General features: G+C 44.1%; 1 protein-coding gene across 1 annotated transcript in view; it reads right to left on the reverse strand.

The window, feature by feature from the left end:
• Window positions 1-17,944, reverse strand: part of CLU (clusterin) — a 177,929-nt gene that overhangs the window by 81,994 nt on the left and 77,991 nt on the right. The window contains exons 2-3 of the mRNA XM_069605621.1: window positions 5,401-5,515; window positions 3,420-3,568 (exon numbers count right to left, since the gene is read on the reverse strand). Coding sequence (XP_069461722.1) covers window positions 3,420-3,568; window positions 5,401-5,482 — 231 coding nt within the window. The 5' untranslated portion in view covers window positions 5,483-5,515. The remainder of the gene's footprint in view (window positions 1-3,419; window positions 3,569-5,400; window positions 5,516-17,944) is intronic.

The following is a 17,944-nucleotide window of genomic DNA, read 5'->3' on the forward strand; positions in this document are numbered from 1 at the left end:
GACAGTTTTTGGCTGAGAAACAATGGGAGCTTTTTTAAAGGACACCAAATTGTTTTATGTTTTATTCAGTTGTTGAGACAGGCATTATGCCATCTCCTTGGACAAGTAGTCATTGGGCCACCAGCCCCCACAGTTATATACCAATTTCTACACTGGACATTGCTAGTAAGATATTATTCACAGTTTTGTTCTTCAGACTGGAGGAGTGCCCTCAAAGTAACAATATCTTGAAGGTCTCGAAAAATGGTTTAAGGGGAGGGCTCAGCACAGTGGACCACTCTGAGCACCATCATGGAGAAATCCGGTTACTTTGGGATTTTTTCAGATTCAGAGCAAACATATGATTTGATTTATAGAAACATAGTGTGACATAATTTACATTTTATTGGGGTCTCTAATGTTTTATTAACTCTCCTCCAGCTCTGATACGCAGGCATCTGAGGGTCTGTGCGATATACAAGATCGGGGAAATTATTTCTTGCTTTTCCTGACTTATAAATATGAAAAGCAGGGTTGTCAGTCGGCCCCTGTTGATTATAGTACTTCCCTTAGGAAAGTTTATCCACCCTCTCTGAAGTGTACATTTTACAGCATGTTTCTTTATGCCACAGACACAGCTTTTTTGGACTTAAACCCGGCAAGTCTCCAATAGGGCCTGCTAAACACAAATACTAATTTGCGATCTATAGTTTGAAATTAAATATGATCAAAATAAAGATGTTGGTTTTCAGGAAAAAGTGTGAAATCTTATAGCTTTTTTTAACTGAATGTAGAGATGAGGGTGTAGTCTCATTTTCATTTGAGCCTACTCTTCTCAAATAGCGGTGCTAGAGTCAGCCATTTTCAGAAGGCAGTTGAAAGGGCATCATTTAGGATTAAAGCGATTTTTACATTTTTATTTCAGGTTTGGGACATTCTGATTGGACAAGTGCCTGGAGGTATACAAGGCTAAGTTTTTTTGCATGATTTTTATGGCAGCAAAATCTAAGGTGGTTCAACGTGTCATGTCCTGTAGGGGTTGCAAAATAAATTCCTGTGCCAAATAGCAAATCTCCCTGAATTGTGGGTGTTCAGTTTGACAGTGTTGGCCAAGTTAAGATTTACTACTTATTTTTTAAAAGCTCATCTGGGCTTTTCTGCTAATCATAAAATGAATTTCAGTGCACATGTGATTACAACCTCCCGTGATAGAGATACATATTTGTGGTATGGGGTTTGGGCGGTTGTAAGGCACTCGCCATTTGGATAGGGGTGGGATATAACTAACATTGGCACACTGAGTCAACTCAAAATAGCTCTTAAAGCAAGACCCTGTCCAATGGGGAAAGAGGCAGATGCCCAAAATGTACATAGGCGTCCCTCTTTAGCTGTGTATACAGACTAACGTACACATATAAGACAGCAAGGAGAAATCTGTGAAATAAGATCCCTAGAATGCAGGAGGCTGATGCTAATGGTACGTTTAAATGTACCCTCCCCCTCAATAAATTATGATGTGCAAGAGGAAGCACAAAGTGTGCATGCAAAATAGGAGTTGATAAAGATTTGGTTCAATTCCTGTTAATTCGTCGTTTCTCTGTTTTGTGTATGTGTGGACATACATGGCAGCTATGTTTTATATAATTCATTGTAATGATCAGGGTTTTATATATATATAGCTTGTTTGAATATGTTAAAGCTGCTTTTTATTTTGTGTTTGTTCTATGAGAAGTTTATGAAATCTGATATATGTTTTAAAATATTGCAAAGTTCATGGAGAAATACGATTAAATAAATATTGATTGAGTAATACTGGTCATTACATGGTAGGCTTTAAAGATAAGATCTTTAAATCACTTAATCTTTAATCTTTAAGATCACTGTGGCTTTGGAGGTTACCTCCTAAGAATTATTTTGGCATATCATGGTAAATAGTGAATTGTAAAGCTCCTGGGGCCTTTTATATTGGTGAAAACGTGGTTAGGAATACAAATAATACTTTTCTGAAGGATTTAGAGCCTTTTTGCTCTGCCCAAGGGATTTTAAACAAGACTTATTGGCAAACATTGCTCAAAACTTTGAGCATTTGATGACCACGTCATGGAGGGGTGCGGTGGTGTTAACTAAGTATTTGGATTAATGAATTGGCTTGCTAATTTAAATTAATTAAAAGTAACTTAATTGGATTTGAATATAGGGCAAATTCATTCTGATAATGTGGTATGAATTTCACTTTTCTGCCATTATCCACATGCCAGATTGGCAGAGTATCAAACAATGACAATGTTTTCACTAGGACACTATGTAATAATACCTTTAGGTGACACAAACATACATTTTTCCGATAAATATGATGCATGGTGGCATCAAACACAACCCTCACTTGTACAAAAAGCAGTGCATGCAATTTATTTAATAAAGGAAAGTTGGATATGCAGGCCACTTATTTGTCCATTATGCTCCTACTAGCTGTACCAAGGAACAGAATATGGCAATTTTCTCCAGGACACAAACATGGTTCAATTATTATACTCATTCATTTGTCAGCTGGTCAAAGTATTTGGAGAGCACACGGTTTTAGCAATGACACAATGACCCTGCTATAATAGGTAAGAACGTTTACCGAAAAACAGTTTTCATAGTGGCAACAAACACAAATCTTGCATGTATAAAAATAAGCCAGCTGGAACCACAACAGGCTTATTGGCCAAGAGTCTTGTACTGTCCAGGACTCTGTCCTGGCTATATTGCTACTGAGGTCTCATCTCTTCAGCACCTCCTTCTAGGCCTACACACCATGCCTCAGAGCAACTGGCGAGCAACAATTTATGGTGCTGCGAGCAACATGTTGCTCCTGAGCTACACGTTAGGGATCACAGCCTTAATTCAACACATATTATTATAGACCTGTCCCCTTGTTTTGACACAAAAATAGGTAGTTATGAGTATATAAACAAATAGAATAAACATACGATGAAGAACATGTATTTAATTGATAGCAATGAAAGTTAAAAGGCTTGCTCGTTTGTAGAGAAGCACATTTTGTGGGAAACCATTTTTCTCTAATCCCAAGCACTCTTGTGTATGTGCAGTTACTTGACAAAGTATTGTTGGTGTGATTAGCAGGACACATCGAGTCTCTGTAAAAGGATATAGGAAGACATTGACTTCTTGTGCACAGCATCAAGGAAACCCTGCTGAACATTAATGGTGCGTCCCAACAAGACCACCACACGCATGTGGTGGCACACGTTCCTGTGCAGCAGGGATGTGGCCTCACAGTTTGGACTGGCTGCTTCCATGACCAACACTGATGGGCACAGGTTGGCTCTACTTCTCGTGCCGATGATAGAAATGATACATTGGAGGCTGCACAGAGGAAATGTATTCAAATCTTTTGTATCCATGACGTTTTAGTGGTAATAGTAAGTTTCACGAACCTCTTTCATTCTCTTGGTTTGCTCCAGATTTTCCCTGATTTCCTGATGGTCTTTCCCAGTCTTCTCCATCAGCGTCTTCATCGTCTTCACCCCATTGACAGCGTTTTCAACCTCTACATTGATATACTTGCTGCCATCCACGGAGATTTCTGCAATGAAACAACTCTGAGTTGGTGATACTAGATATTAAAACACGTTTACGCAGCATTCTGTAGAGGAGGACATCCCTTCATTGTGCTATTTTGTATTAGATTGTAATTGTAGAAAAATTGCATATCACATAGTGCAACAGATATCCCACCTCACATGCCATGGATCATTAAGCAAAATTTCACAAGGGAGTGTGGTACTGATGGTAATCGGGCATCAATGGTGATTGGGTTGTGGTTGAGGATCAGAGGGTACTTTGTGTCTGTGAGGGTTTTGTAATAATCATAGAGGTAACATGAGGAGTAAAGATATGCATCGTCTGTTATTTATTTTGTAATGCATTCAGTGAGAGATAATGACATGTATATACAATTTTCACTCTCTCTCTGTCTCTCTCTCTCTCTCTTGCTCTCTTCCTCGTAGGTGGAGTGGGTATTGAAGCAGGGCACCATTGCTCACTATGTGATGTTGGATGTGTGGCAATGTGGAGAGGATCTCCTGGCCCACCCCAGCAAGCTGTGTCCATTTGACGGGGCATGACGCGTTGGACTGCCATTTGCCCGTAGACTCTTTAATGAGATTCTGAATATAACCATGCTCACAAACCCACCTGCAACCCTGTAGCTCCATTGTGTACAGGTGGACTGGAAACCCCCAGCCCTAGCGGTAGAGACAGGCCGGGAAGTCCTGAGCTCAGTGACGGGAATAGTCAAGGTAATAGGCCTGTTTTAGCAATAACAAAAATGGGGAGGTCTTCCTAAATTAGGAGACAACAACAAGGCACAATATATGCTAACAATGCACATATATATTTGAGACCAATGGTAACTAATATTCAAGTGAATAGTTTTAATAAAGCATAATTGATAAAACAAGGTCAATAATAACAATGCCTACACATTCAGTGTGGTACATTTAATGTGTACACAACATGTACGAAGCAAAAGTGTTTTGTGACAAAAGTATTCAATTAAAGAATGTTTTGAGATAAATCAAACTAGATTAAATGATCATGTGATAATAAGGCACTACTATCCCTTTCAAGGAGCCATAAGTACTGCACTGGATCTGCGTAGTTGAGTACGACTCCTTGTTTGTGTACACTAAGTGATTTGGGCGCACAGCAATAGCGCTTGACGCATCACACAGACTGACCCAGCTGACAGATGATGAGTTGTTTGACTACAGTCACTCTGAGATGAAGTTCTGCTTGAGATCAATATACCATGTCAATTCATAATAGAGTATGCATAGGTGCCACAACAAATAATGCCAGCTGAAATAGTACCATCATTTATAGAAGATTTGACAAGGGTACCCGCACACTTAGCCTAATCTAAACATCATTTGGATGTCGAGGAGTCATTTGTGAAACCGCCAATAAAAGGAAGAACTTGTTTACGCACTGTGTTGCTATGGAAACCAACAGCACCCTCCTTTCTCCACCTGAAGTACATTTCTGCCAGAGGTTTTCTTGCGGGAATACCACAAACATGCCCAATGGTCACAATGCTTCAGGAACGTTGGCCAAACTGACAGAACTGTAACTGGTCATATGGTATGATAATGATGGACTGGTCATTATTCTTGATGGCAAGAGAAGCAGCGTCTACTCCTCTGCACATTTCAGGGTACCTGTGCGGACAGCCTTCAATATATGGACAGTATGAGTGGCCGCTGTCGGTAGTTGCCCCTGTGGGTAATTTGCCATTACCCCGCCGCTCTTTTCAGAATGGGCAGATGTGCAAGAATAAAACACTTTTGAAGAGTATCACTAGACCCAAGGGCTGTGGAAAACATATGTGACCAGATCCTCCCCAACAGCACTTACGTTTGAGATCCTCAGGGGAGACCAGGGATTGGCCCGGCGCCAGCAGAAGACCCATCAGAAGTAATGATGATAGCAACGCCATTTTCACGCTTTCCAATTTGATAATCGTGGAGGGCTGAAATGCAAAATTGGGACAGGGTCAATGCACCTTCACTAAACCAATCACACGCCACCGGATATCAGCTATGAGAGAGAAAAAACATGTGACAATAGTTTTATTTAACTTTTTGCACTTATAGGTGTGTATAGCCTTTTGTATGGGAACACACTATTGGCCTAGAAAGAATTTGTGGGCGTGGTATTTTTTTCAGGCATGTGTGGCACCATGGCCAGCAACAAGTGTCCCTGTTTTCTAAATTCTTAAAATATTTAGGTGACAAAAGAGCAAGTGCTGCCTGAAAGGTCATGCATTGAGCAATGCCACACATGTGTTCCTTATCTAGATTCTTGTCACACATGGCTACAACCATGCCTGGCTGCTAAAGCATCTGTCTGAAATATAATGAAGTAATTAATTGCACTTATCAAGCAACTTTGCGTGTAATACAACTTCTTAACCATTTGTGGTCTGAGCCGCTGTATTACTAGGCAATGTAGCATCCCCGAACACAGTCCTGATTTAAAGTACTCAGCATGTCTCCTTGCTTTCCTCCTGTAGACATTTTAAAGACTAGTAGTAACATTATTGTTTTGTAAAAAAAAAAAAGTAGGAACAGGTAGTAACAGGTTTTCATTTTCTGAGGAAGCGCTGAGCACGAAATACGTGTGTAGCTGATTAAAACCTCTTGAACTCAGGGACGTCATTTCACCAAAATGCCAGGGGTAGCGGAAGTGACATCACGCGACCCTTGACATCTGATGACATCACAGGACATGGTCATTTGACCCCTCCCCCAACTGACATCATGGAAAGTGATGGCACACAACCTTTCACCCCTTGACATAACAGGAAGTGGCATCACATAGCATTGTTCCTCAGTACACTAAGAAAAATATGGTTACGATATCACTGTAATATGATATGCATTTCATACAAGATGTAGCGTTAATATCAGTGTGTATAGGCCCATATTATCAAATTACTGTGAATGTAAGCAGATGTCCAACACAACAACCTGACTATTGTACGTCACTCGGTTCCATGTGTTAATATCCCCGCAAAAATGTCGCCATGCAAGAATGGTGCCTTTTTTTGCGGCAAAATTACCATATGGAACCTGCGGGGGACACCCGGGGAACCCCCATATTTTTTTAAAGGGACCGGGGGCCACCATTCGCAAACTCCACTCCCATTTTCCCCATAAATTATCCACATTAATAATGTCGCCTATGCCGTTTCCCGGCGACTATATGTAGGCGACTATATGTAGGCGACAATATTTATGGGGCTAATATTACCTGATACCCATCACTCAGGTTAAACTGTAAACAGAAAGAGCATCTCGAAGAGACCTAAACCCCAATAAATCAGACATCCAGTGCCTGCCATCTGTTGGCCACAGACTGGAAATAGCAACTGGTACAGTGAAGAGGTTCTTCGAACAGCAGGGCACACTTCTGTTCAATATAACTGTTAAATCGTGTATAGCTAGAGTAATTCAATATTTTACTGAGGTCTTGGGCCTCAGTACTTATTTATTTTGACTCAATAATGAAAAGGCAAAAAACAATTTAGTCAGAAATATAATTTTATTAATTTCATAACTTCAAACATTATTTCCATCTATTAGCATTCATATCAGAACATATATAATCAATGTTCACAAATATGTTAAAGTCAAATATCATCAAAGTAGTTGCTTGTTTGTTTCTAGTCTTAGATAATCAGATATCATCATGGGAATTCAACTCTACAGTTCTTTGTGGAAGATCTTGATTTCCTCTAATCGGCAAGTCTCTGCCACTGTATCTCAACTACGTGTTTTCGGGACGCACAATCCCTTCTTCAGGTTTAGATATCTGGTAGTTTCTAGGGGTTTCTAAACTGAAAGATAATTGTTTTAATAACAGACTCTGTGATTTGGCTCACAATTTAATGTTTTTTAAAAGAAATTCTCACTGACCTTTAGGATTAGTATAGCCGAATTGGATTCTATTCTGCATGCATTTTCTGCAGTATGGACATCGTGTCTGTTAAAGTAAAAATGCCATCAGTATTTGTATTGAACATGCCAGTCTCGTGCCGGACCAGTCGCTCAGGAAAGCGATGGGTCCCACATCAAGAATGGCAGACATCAATACTTCTGTTTTTACCAAATGGGGATCTATTTGGAATAAATTACTACACAATCACCCTTTCCATGTGGTCCTGTGAAGTTAATGACCCTTCCTTGTATTTAGGGCTTCTGCATGACTTGTAGGTCCAAACAGGATTGACTTGATTCTGTGGACAAGTGTACATATAATTTAGTTGTATGTCACTGTGTAGTTCACCCTGAATAGTTCCTAAACACATAACCCCTCTCAGAGATTTCCTTGGCAGTATTTTTAAATGTAGCACTCACCTAACTACGGTGCTTATGGACACCGGTGCGTTGTGCTCGGTTGATTAAGGCAGATAAATCTCACTCTATGTGTCCTAAACTCTTCCTGTGTGTAAATAAGTGCATTTGTTTCATTCTGGTTTCCCAATATCTATCTATCTTTTCTTTATTATGATGCAGGTAGAAAGAAGATTTCCTCTAACCTGTCTAGTTATGAGTCTTGGCAGACTCAGGTTTGCGGAATACAGATGTAATTATGTGGCCGCCGTAGGCGACTGGGGTGGTTCGGCTGCCGCAGCGTATCGCGGTAAGCGATCGCATTCATGAGTATCTAAAAGGTGAATGGTAGCCCATATTTAATCATACCTGGGGCTCCAGTGTATCAAAGAACACTTAAAAAACTGTTTGAAATCTTATGTTCCACTTACTTTTGTTGACCGCGTTACTCGTGGAGTCTGGCATTCGAGTGTGCTCTTTCCCTGAACTCTGGCGTTGTGGCCGTTGCTAAGCAACGCAGCCGGCTCGGGATTCTTATAAGATTCCTGCTCCGTGTATGTGAACTTGGGAGCAATCTTTAACTGTTCATGGAAACTTGTTTTGGTTATGTTAGTCTGTTAAATACAGGGCATAGCTTTAAATGGGTGGCTACATTCAATCAATAAGTCCATTAACTTCTCTTTTCGTCTGATGTCTTAGATGTCCATTTGTTTCCAGAATTCTGGATCTTACATGTTCTTTGAGATGTTGCATTCTAGTTTACATATATGATGTTACACTTAGCACTTATTTTCAAAGAAATATTAATAAAGGACCCATTTACGTCTGTTATTACACAATCATATACATTTGCGATTACGAGCTGTGTGCAATTGCTATATGGGCAAAGTCCAAAGTTTCTTGTTAATCACATTGGTTGTATTAATTCATTGTGCTCTTAAAAATAAAAATGACTCATTTCCATTCTGTTAGTGCACAATCATATACATTTACAATTGTGGGCTATCTGTAGTCACCATGTGAGAAAAGTCCGGTATTTCAAGTTCATTTCATTAATCCTGTTGACTCATCTTGGTTTACTTTACATTCTATAGTTGTACTTGTTATGGGGACAATGACAGGTTTATAACATACGATACTCCAGTAATATTCATATGTGGAAAATTAAAGCATTTGATCTCATTAAAGCATTTCATCTCATTATCAACTGATGTTGAATACTATATGCAAGAATATTTGTAATATCATTAATCCGTCTTTTCTAATCAGGGCGTGAGGCTCTAAATTAGCAATTACTTTCCTACTGAGCGATGTCTCTTATTTCCTGATCAATTTAGTGTATAGAAAACAGTTCAAGTCCCACTCTAGGTTCATCCCCCAGGGGTGCATGGATTCTAATAGATCGATCCAATGTATTTCACTTTGTTGCAGTTATCTACTCAAGTTGCCTCCTCCCTGGGTAATGTGACCTGTTCCAAGATGATACATTGAATCTGGGCAATTGAATGTCTTTGTTGTTTAAAGTGTTGTGTGACTGGGGATTTCTCAGAAGGCAGCCTTATTTTCGACATGTGTTCGCATCATCTGGTGTTAGCCTTTCTGGTGGCGAGTCCGACATAGAATATTCTGCATGGACATTTGATTCCATAGATAATGTTCTTGGTGTCACGGGTTGACGTATGTAACAGTCTGATAGGATATCCCTTGTGTGGATGGTTGATTGTGTTTCCACGAATTACATTGTTGCAGCAATTGCAGTTGTTGGAGGGTATGGGCCCATTGAAGATGTGTTCCTTTTTACTTCTTTGATGTTTAAAGTCTGCCCTAATTAGATGATCTCTCAATGACTTGCTTTTGCTATATTCAAATAGCGGTGGGCTTGGAAATAATTTGGCTAATGTAGGGTAAAGAGATAGCACTATCCAGTTCTTTTTTATAATCTTTTTGAGGTGGCTACTCTGTTGAGAGTAGGTGGTAACATATACCAAGTCATTGTTAGATGTTTTGGCTCTGGGTTTCAAAGCTTCTGCTCTTATTGCAACTGACCAACTAAATCCAACTATAAAAACGAGGGCCTGGAAGGTTGCCCGGAGCTGTGCCAGTGGTTATGAATGATTTGAAACCTTCCAGCCATCACCTTTCTGTTTTGCTTATTTGGTAAGTAACTCACCATTTTTTTGGATAGATTATGTATTTTTGCATATATTGGACATTTGTTATGTGCCTATAAACAAGAGTTTCAAGGTGCCACAAAGCAAAACATGGGGGGCATGGAAGGGACAGAGGAGAAACAACAACAATTAGCAGTCCTACTAGGCCTTGTGATATTCGGACTGGGCAAGTGCAGTGACAATAAGTGCAGGGGGAGGGGCAGGTCGGTCAGGGCGGAAGGGCTGGGATAAGGGAAAGGCGGATGGGAGAAGTGCAGGAAGGGGGTGGCCAGGGATGGGCAAGTGCTGAGAGGAGCTCAGGAGGGCAGGTGCCAGTGGAAACCAGGGGTATGGGTAAACTAGTGTGAGGACCGGGGGGCCAGATTCAGGCTAGTCAGGGAAAGGTGCCTGGGGAAAGTGCTGGTTAAGTGGTGCTGCGGTAGACTGGTCCAGGAGGCCCTGGCCACTGTAAGATTCATAAGGGACCAGGCACCAATCTCAGCGGCAGAGGGATATAAGCAAGGGAGAGGGAGGGGGGGAAGAGGGGTAGGGGGAAGGAGGTGGAGAAAAGGAAAGCCATGAGAAGGTTCCGGTACTTAAGGCTCAAGTCTGATAGGGGCAGGGAGGCTGTTCCAGAGGGAAGCTCCTGCTGAAGAAAGAGATCAACCCCCAACCCCCACTCTCTGCTTGTTGGACTGCTGGAAGTTGGACTTCTTGCCAAAGTCTGTGATGTGAGGGGAGAAGCAGAGAGAGGAGTTGAAAATGACCCCAAGGTTTTTTGCCTCACAAGAGGGTGAGGGGAGGGGACCCAAGGAGGGCGGCCAGAGAGTGGGAGGGAAGCAGGGAGCAGGACGTCCCAGTGAGAAGGATCTCAGTCTTGCTGGCATTAAGGCAGAGATCATTAGCAGAGCACCATGCCTGAATAGCAGTCAGACAGTCAGGTATGAAAGAGAATGAAGAGGAGGGAGAGGAAGGAGGCTTATAGAAGAGCTGTGTGTCATCAGCATAACACTGGAAGTGAGGAGAGAAGGTGGAGAACATGTCGGCTAGATAGGCAAGGTAGATATTGAAGGGCCACAGTGATAGGATAGAGCCCTGAGGGACACCGCTTGGAAAGAGTGAGGTGGAGGAGAGGAAAGGGCCAAGTTGCACTTGGGAAGGTCAGTTAGAAAGATTAGCCGGGCCATTGCCGTTCTGTGATGCAGAGATGATTTATGAGGATGGCATGATTGACCGGGTCGAAGGCAGAGTAAAGATCAGGATAGAGGGAGAGTTGATAGATTTGAGAGCAGGTCTTCGCTGGTGTTCAGGAGAGGAGTTTCCATGCCTCTGGACGCTTTGAAGTCAGACCAGTGGTTGTGGAGATACCCAGCAAACTCGGTGTGGTGGGTCAGTTGATGGATGACCAACTTCTCAAGAAGTTTGCACAGGAAAGGGGTGATGGAGAGGGCGATAGTTAGCCGGCAGGAGGGATCAGAAGACTACTGTTTTAGGTTAGGATGCACAAGGGAGTGGTTGTGTGAAAGAGCCAGTGGCAAAGGAATGGTTACAGAAGTCAGCCAAGGCAGGGGCGAGAGAGGAGATGTTGTCCTTGATAGTTCTGGAAGAGCAAGGGAGCACCTGTTTGAAGGAGGCTTTCATAGAGCGAACTACTTTCAAGACCTAATGCGGTGCAATGGGAGAGAAGGAGGTGATTATGCAGGGGAGCGAGAGGAGGCCAAGGGCAAAGGAGAGGAGGGGGTTTGGGGTGTAGAGGAGAGTGAAGACAGGATATCCTGGGTTTTGGTGGAGAAGTGGAAGGCCAGTGCAGTGCCGAGGGCCTGGAAGGGAAGAGTGGAGGAGGAGATTGCAGTCGATTGACAAGTTCCTTGCAGATTTCCAAATGTTCAGCCGTGTTATTGGTGGCCCCAGCGATACAGGCTTGGGCAGTGTTAGGAAAGATTTCCCTTAGGTGCAATTTTCCCTCCATTTGTGGACCCCTGAAACGTTTTGCTTTTGTTTGACTAACCTAACCTGACTTTTTCCAGCGGAGCCCAGCCTTTAGCTGAGCTCCTCTGGGCTTTTGCTCATCTGTTATGGGGAAATGGACACATCCTTGAGACTGTCAGTACTGGGAAACTATGTTTCCTTTAGTCTTTACCATTTCTCGGTACATTTGTATCTATGTGCCAAGTACCTTACAGTATCGGACATAGGGGTCATTTTGTTTTATGGCCCTAGACACCCTCCAAGGATTTTTTGCGTGATTGTACAAGTGTTCCTAGGACAAACTGGTGGTATCAGTTTACTTTTATAGTATTTGTTCTTCTTTTTAAGGAAGCATATTGCGTTTACCGTGTTTGGGTCAAGACTGTGGCCAGTGACGAAAATGGCCGTGCTGCAAAGTCTTTTGTTCTGTTCTTTGGCCATTTTGTTCCATTGCCTTCCCCCAGGTCAAGCAGACCTGGGAATTCCTTATTTGGGTATGCAGCCTCCCAGGAAAAACCGCAACTTTCGCGGGCTCCTGCATGTCACGTGTGCTAGTGCGGAGGAAGAGGATTGGGATTGTCTGGTCCCAATCCACACTAATGGTGCCAGTATGTCTGGTATGCCTGAATGACTGAGACCACAGTGGACTGTGATTGGTCCATGTCTGGCATGCATGCAAGAGAGCAGATCTTCGATTGGTTATCCCAGATTTGAGCGTGAAACGAATCTTGGATAAGAGAAGGGATCTGCATCCATTCCAGGTCGATCACCTGAAGTTCACTCCAAACTACAGAAGGAACCAAGTATCCTGAAATGCTAAAGCAGACTTGTGGAACCATCAGAGATATGCCAGAAGATTTGGCACCCTGAGTCAATGTCCCGTTGGACCCCTATTTTTGCATCGATCACTGAAGGCCTGCAAGGGCAATTTGACCCTATGGAGTAGTGGGAACAACTACTCCTGGCACCTCCTGATTAACCTCCCAAAGAGCCTCATCAGAGGTTTTCCTGGGCCATCCAGCGAACTGACCAGCTCGAACCCGGCGTATCGCATTGGGGCGCTGCTGTCCTGAGTTGACACTCTAGACTTATGGAATCACCAGCTTGTGGTCCTGGGCCCTCTCCCGCAAAATTTCGTAGTCCTAGATTCTCTGGGTCATGATGTAAGAGAGTGGGCCACGCTGCAAGTATTTGCAGTCCCTGTATCGCCCTGCTGTGGTGACGCTCATTGTAGGAGCCTAGCCTGCCTGCCCACCTGTGCCCTGAGAGGTGCTGCACTGGAACTGTTCTCTTTTCTTCACCGAGAGCTGAGAAAAGCCTACTGTCCTGCCACGGACGATCGTCCCGTCCCGCAGCCGCTGAGAGCCAAAGCGACATGCAACTGCAGGGGTGAACCTACAAGCAACCTGGCCTAGACTTGCAAAGTTTGGCCCGGACTGTGTCGAGGGTCGGTCAGTACTTGCATCACTTACTGGTGGCCCCCTGGCACAACCATTGTTCTTTACGCACGAGAATACCTAAAAGATACTCACCTTAGCTGGGCTAGCCTTCGCTCCTTAGCTTTTCCCAAAACTCAAAAGTCGCTCTGCCTGCAAGGGTAGACCCTCTTCGAATAGTAGGACACTGTTCTTCATCACCTCAAGCCGCTTCCTGAACTGCTACAGCTCCCCGAAGAAGATCTGCTTTCTCTCATTATGGACAACCGCGCGTTTTCAACGCACTACTGTTCTTTGAGCACAAGGCTCCCCACTTCGTAGGGCTGGACTGCTTAAGTTAGGTATTGATTCTGAAGAACTGCCTAATGCTATATTTGTGTTAACCTACCCTTCTGTTGCAGGATGTGGCTGTGTTTTCCCCTTTACCGCATTAGGCAAAACCTAACTGTATATATGTTAAATAGTGAAAGAAAGGCGTGTGTGGTAACTGTTTGATATTACTGTGGTTTATTCATGTTTAATTATTAAGACCTATAATAAATGTATATGTATTTTTTATATACACTTGTCTAAGCGTATTCTGTTGAGTTTTACTGTGTGTTCTCATTGTGGGCTTCTGATCACTCTCACCCCTCCTCAGACTTAGGGCCTCATTACGAGTTGGGCACAAAGGGATTACCGGCACCGGTAAGGACACCGGTGCTGGTAATCCCTTTGCGCCCTATTCCGAGCTCCCTTAGCGGGTCCCTTCCTTAACGCCTGGTCTGACCAGGCGTTAAGGACGAGACCCGCTAAGGGACTTTAGAGCCTACACAGTACCGCAAATTGCCGTACCGTTATTAGCTACGTCCCCATTCCCATTGAGCCCTATTGGGGCTGAAATGGGATTGGGGAATGTTTTTTTCAATGGGGACTTACCGGTTCCTCCAAGATCGGAATGGACCAGTAAGTCCCCGTTGAACCAGGTCGGATTCGGTACCGGTATGGGAGGTAGTCATGGCGCGAATAGCGCCATGACTACCTCCATACTCGGAATGAGACCCTTAGTGTTGACCACCTGCCGAGCTACTGATAATGGTCTGGCTGGTCCAGAAGGTTACCCTGTTCCACTAAACTAGAGTGGCCTCCTAAACTTCTGCTCACCAGGTCAGAATTTAGAAATCCTTCTTAACAGACATGAGCCCTCTTCTTAGAGCGGATGGAGAGCCGATATTGCCTTTGGGGCACACGGAAGGCCAGTTTGTCAGAGGATATGCTTGAGGCCTGACACTTCTGCTCAGCAGCTCTGCACTTGCCAAGTCGAAGTCATACCACAAGTTGCACTTGGATGCAGGTTTCATGCAGATCCTCATGACAGGGGCAAGGATGTCCAGAGTGTTGGAGATGGAGAGATGGAGGTTAGCAAGTGCTGAGTCGGAGTGAGAGTCAATAGCAGGGGTGGGAGGAGGACTGAAGGTGGAAGCAAATGCAGTGACTGACACGTGCTTTATCGGTTGAATGACAGAGGAGACTGGCAGTGTGGGATGAGGCATTGCCGGGGGGCTTGGGAGCTCCAGATGGGAGGAGAGGAAAGAGTGGTCAGACCAGGAGAGAGGAGTAGTTAGATGGTAAGAGAGAGGGATGTCTGTGGAGATGAGCGCAACCAAGGTGTGTCCAGCAGAGTCGGTCGGGCCAGAGGGAAGAATTGTAAGGGAAAAAGAGTCACAGAGGTCGCAGAAAAGTACAGTGGCTGCATCCGGAGAGTCAAGATGCATATTAAAGTGCCCAAGGAGGGGAAGAGAAGTTGGGGGAGGACGTCAGGAGAGAGGAGGCGAGGTCAGCCCATTCAGAGAGGAAAAGGGGGGGGTAGATGCAGGGGGCCTATAGATAGTGGCAAGAGGGAGAGGGTTGGAGAGACAGCCTACGGACGAGGCATTCAAAGGAGTTAGATTTAGTGTGAATAATAGTAGCAGGGACCCATTCTGGGAAAATCAGGGTCACAGCGCCCCAGACAAGTGGGGCCTGGGATTGCAGATGATCTTGTAGCCATCGGGGAGAAGAGTGTCAAAAGTAGTGACAGAGCTGGCCTTGAACCACGTCTCAGTGAGAGCTAGGACTTCCAGGAGGTGATAGATGTCAGAGGAGTGCTTTACAGCAGAGCGTGAGTTGAGAGTACCTAAGTGAAGCTGACTGCCCCCTTGAAGGTCTTCCGAGGAGGGGTTTAGGGGCAGGGAACAACACTCGGAGGGGGCAGCGAGGCCAGCAGGAAGGCAGAGGGAGGAGTGGCAGGAGAAAGGAGGAAGTTGCCTATCAAGAAGGAGGAGATTGGGATGAGAGCCCTGGGCCATGATAGGGCCATTCCGATAGACATTAATGTTACACCTAAAGGATGGGAAGTGAGCCAAAAGCACTTCCCATCTCGTGCCACCATTAATGGGCGAAGAAGAGAAAGTGGAAAGGACAGAAACAATATGGGGAGTCCATGGGTCAGGAGATGGAGCGACAAAGAGGATGTCAGTGATATTCTGCCTGGAGGATGCATTGACGTAGGTGTCAGCAATGGACTGGACTAGGTTAGAGGCCAGGATACCCTTCTTAAACGTTTTCCTTCCAGGCTTCGAAAGAGGGAGGGGATAGGTAATAGAGTAGCATTTAGAATAGATAGGGGAGATGGAGAGCACCATAGGGAGTGGGGGCGGGGTGGGAAAGAAGGATGCCTTTGGGAGGTAGAGAGATGGAGAGGTGCACAGTGCATGGAGAACTCACTAGGCGGCCTAGCAGCCAAGCAGGTGCGGATGAATCAGTTGCTATACACAAAAATCACACAAGGGTAGCAGATTTAAATACCGAAAAAGCAGGCAAAATGCAGCAATTCATCAAGGGCAACAGATAATTCAATACTCCCAGATTTGAAATTCACACAAACATGCGGAAAGCCAGCATTTAAGCAGGATAGGATAGGGCCTAGTTACAACATTTTAGCGGAGGCACGATCAGTTTTAACAGTCAATGTGGCAGAGCAACCAGAAGTGGGAGGGCTACAGGGGAAAGGCACCTACAGTCAAACTGCAGGTGAAGGCATGGTGATTGCCATAGCTGAATTACATTTGGTACTCAGATTCGACCCTGAAATTATGTAAGAAGGCAAAGTACATAAGATAAGATGGGAGATAGAGGGGAAAGATGTGTTGCAGGTCACAGTAATTGCAGGGTTTTTTATTTTAAAATGTAAACAGCAGCTCCACGACATCACCCCTAGAAAAGCCTGCTGGGCCTTCAGACCTAGGCTACTCCTAACTGAGGATGCCCAATGAGCTGGAAAATGTCTGGGGATGCTTGTGGTCTTGTGCAGAAAGGATGTGACCTCGCAGTTTGGACTGGATTGCCACATTTGGGGTGGGACCAAGCCTGATATGCACATGGTATTTTCCCGCCTGTAGTGGCTTGGAAGGCTGACAAACAGTAGTGTCGAGGGTTGCTCTGAGCTGTGCCACTGGTTATGAATGATATGAAACCTTCCAGCCATCACCTTTCTATTTTGCTTATTTGATAAGTAACCCACTGTTTTTTCGTTAGATGGGAGACAGGGGGGACTTGTTAGAGGATGTGTTGCAGGTCACAGTAATTGCAGGGTTTGATTTTAAAATGGAAGCATTCCACAACACCACCCCTAGAAAAGCCTGGTTGGCCTAGAGACCTGTGCTACTTCTCACTCATGACGCCCAATGAGGCTGGAACATGTCTGGGGATGCTTGTGGTCTCGTGCAGAAGGGATGTGACCCAGATGTTCGGCCTGGACTGAACCTTTTGGGGTGGGACCAAGCCTGATTTGCATATTTGCATATGATGTTTCTGCTTCTGTAGTGGCTTGGCAGTCTGAAAAACAATAGTCTGGAGGGTTGCCTTGAGCTCTGCCAGTGGTTATGAATGATTTGAAAGCTTCCGGTCATCACTTGTCTGTTTTGCTTATTTGGTAAGTAACCCACTGTTTTTTTTTTTTGTTAGACATGAGATAGAAGAGAAGGTCACAGTAATTACAGGTTTATTTTATTTTAAAATGGAAACAGCAGCAACAGTTACATGACATCACCCCTAGAAAAGGCCAATTTTATTATTTTCTTTGGTCCTTTATATCTTGTTTAATGCCAGCCTCCTCCAGCTTCTAAGCACTGAAACAGGAACTGAACCCATGTTGCACTGCATTCTCTTGTTGCCAAAGCAAGTTCATTGCCGCTGAGCTCTCCTTCCAAATATATATATATTTTTTTGCTTGAGGAAGCAACAGATGGTTTACTTTAAAGGCGGCGGGCATCTTCATGTACATTAATTATCTCACCTGGCATCTATCTTCAGTGTGCCTGTGATGCAGGTCTGGCAGATCTGGGTCAGGTCACAGTGGCCAGGCAGGACTGGTGGCAGAAGCCAGTGGGGAACCCTACTCTCATCACAGGCCCAGTGGCTCACTGGATGTGCAAGGCAGACAACGAGAAACACTGATGAGATGTGCGATCATGATGTGCTGTCACTGAGT

This window comes from Ambystoma mexicanum, chromosome 4p (genome assembly GCF_040938575.1).
Source record: "Ambystoma mexicanum isolate Mex_15411 chromosome 4p, UKY_AmexF1_1, whole genome shotgun sequence".
Classification (NCBI taxonomy): domain Eukaryota; kingdom Metazoa; phylum Chordata; class Amphibia; order Caudata; family Ambystomatidae; genus Ambystoma; species Ambystoma mexicanum.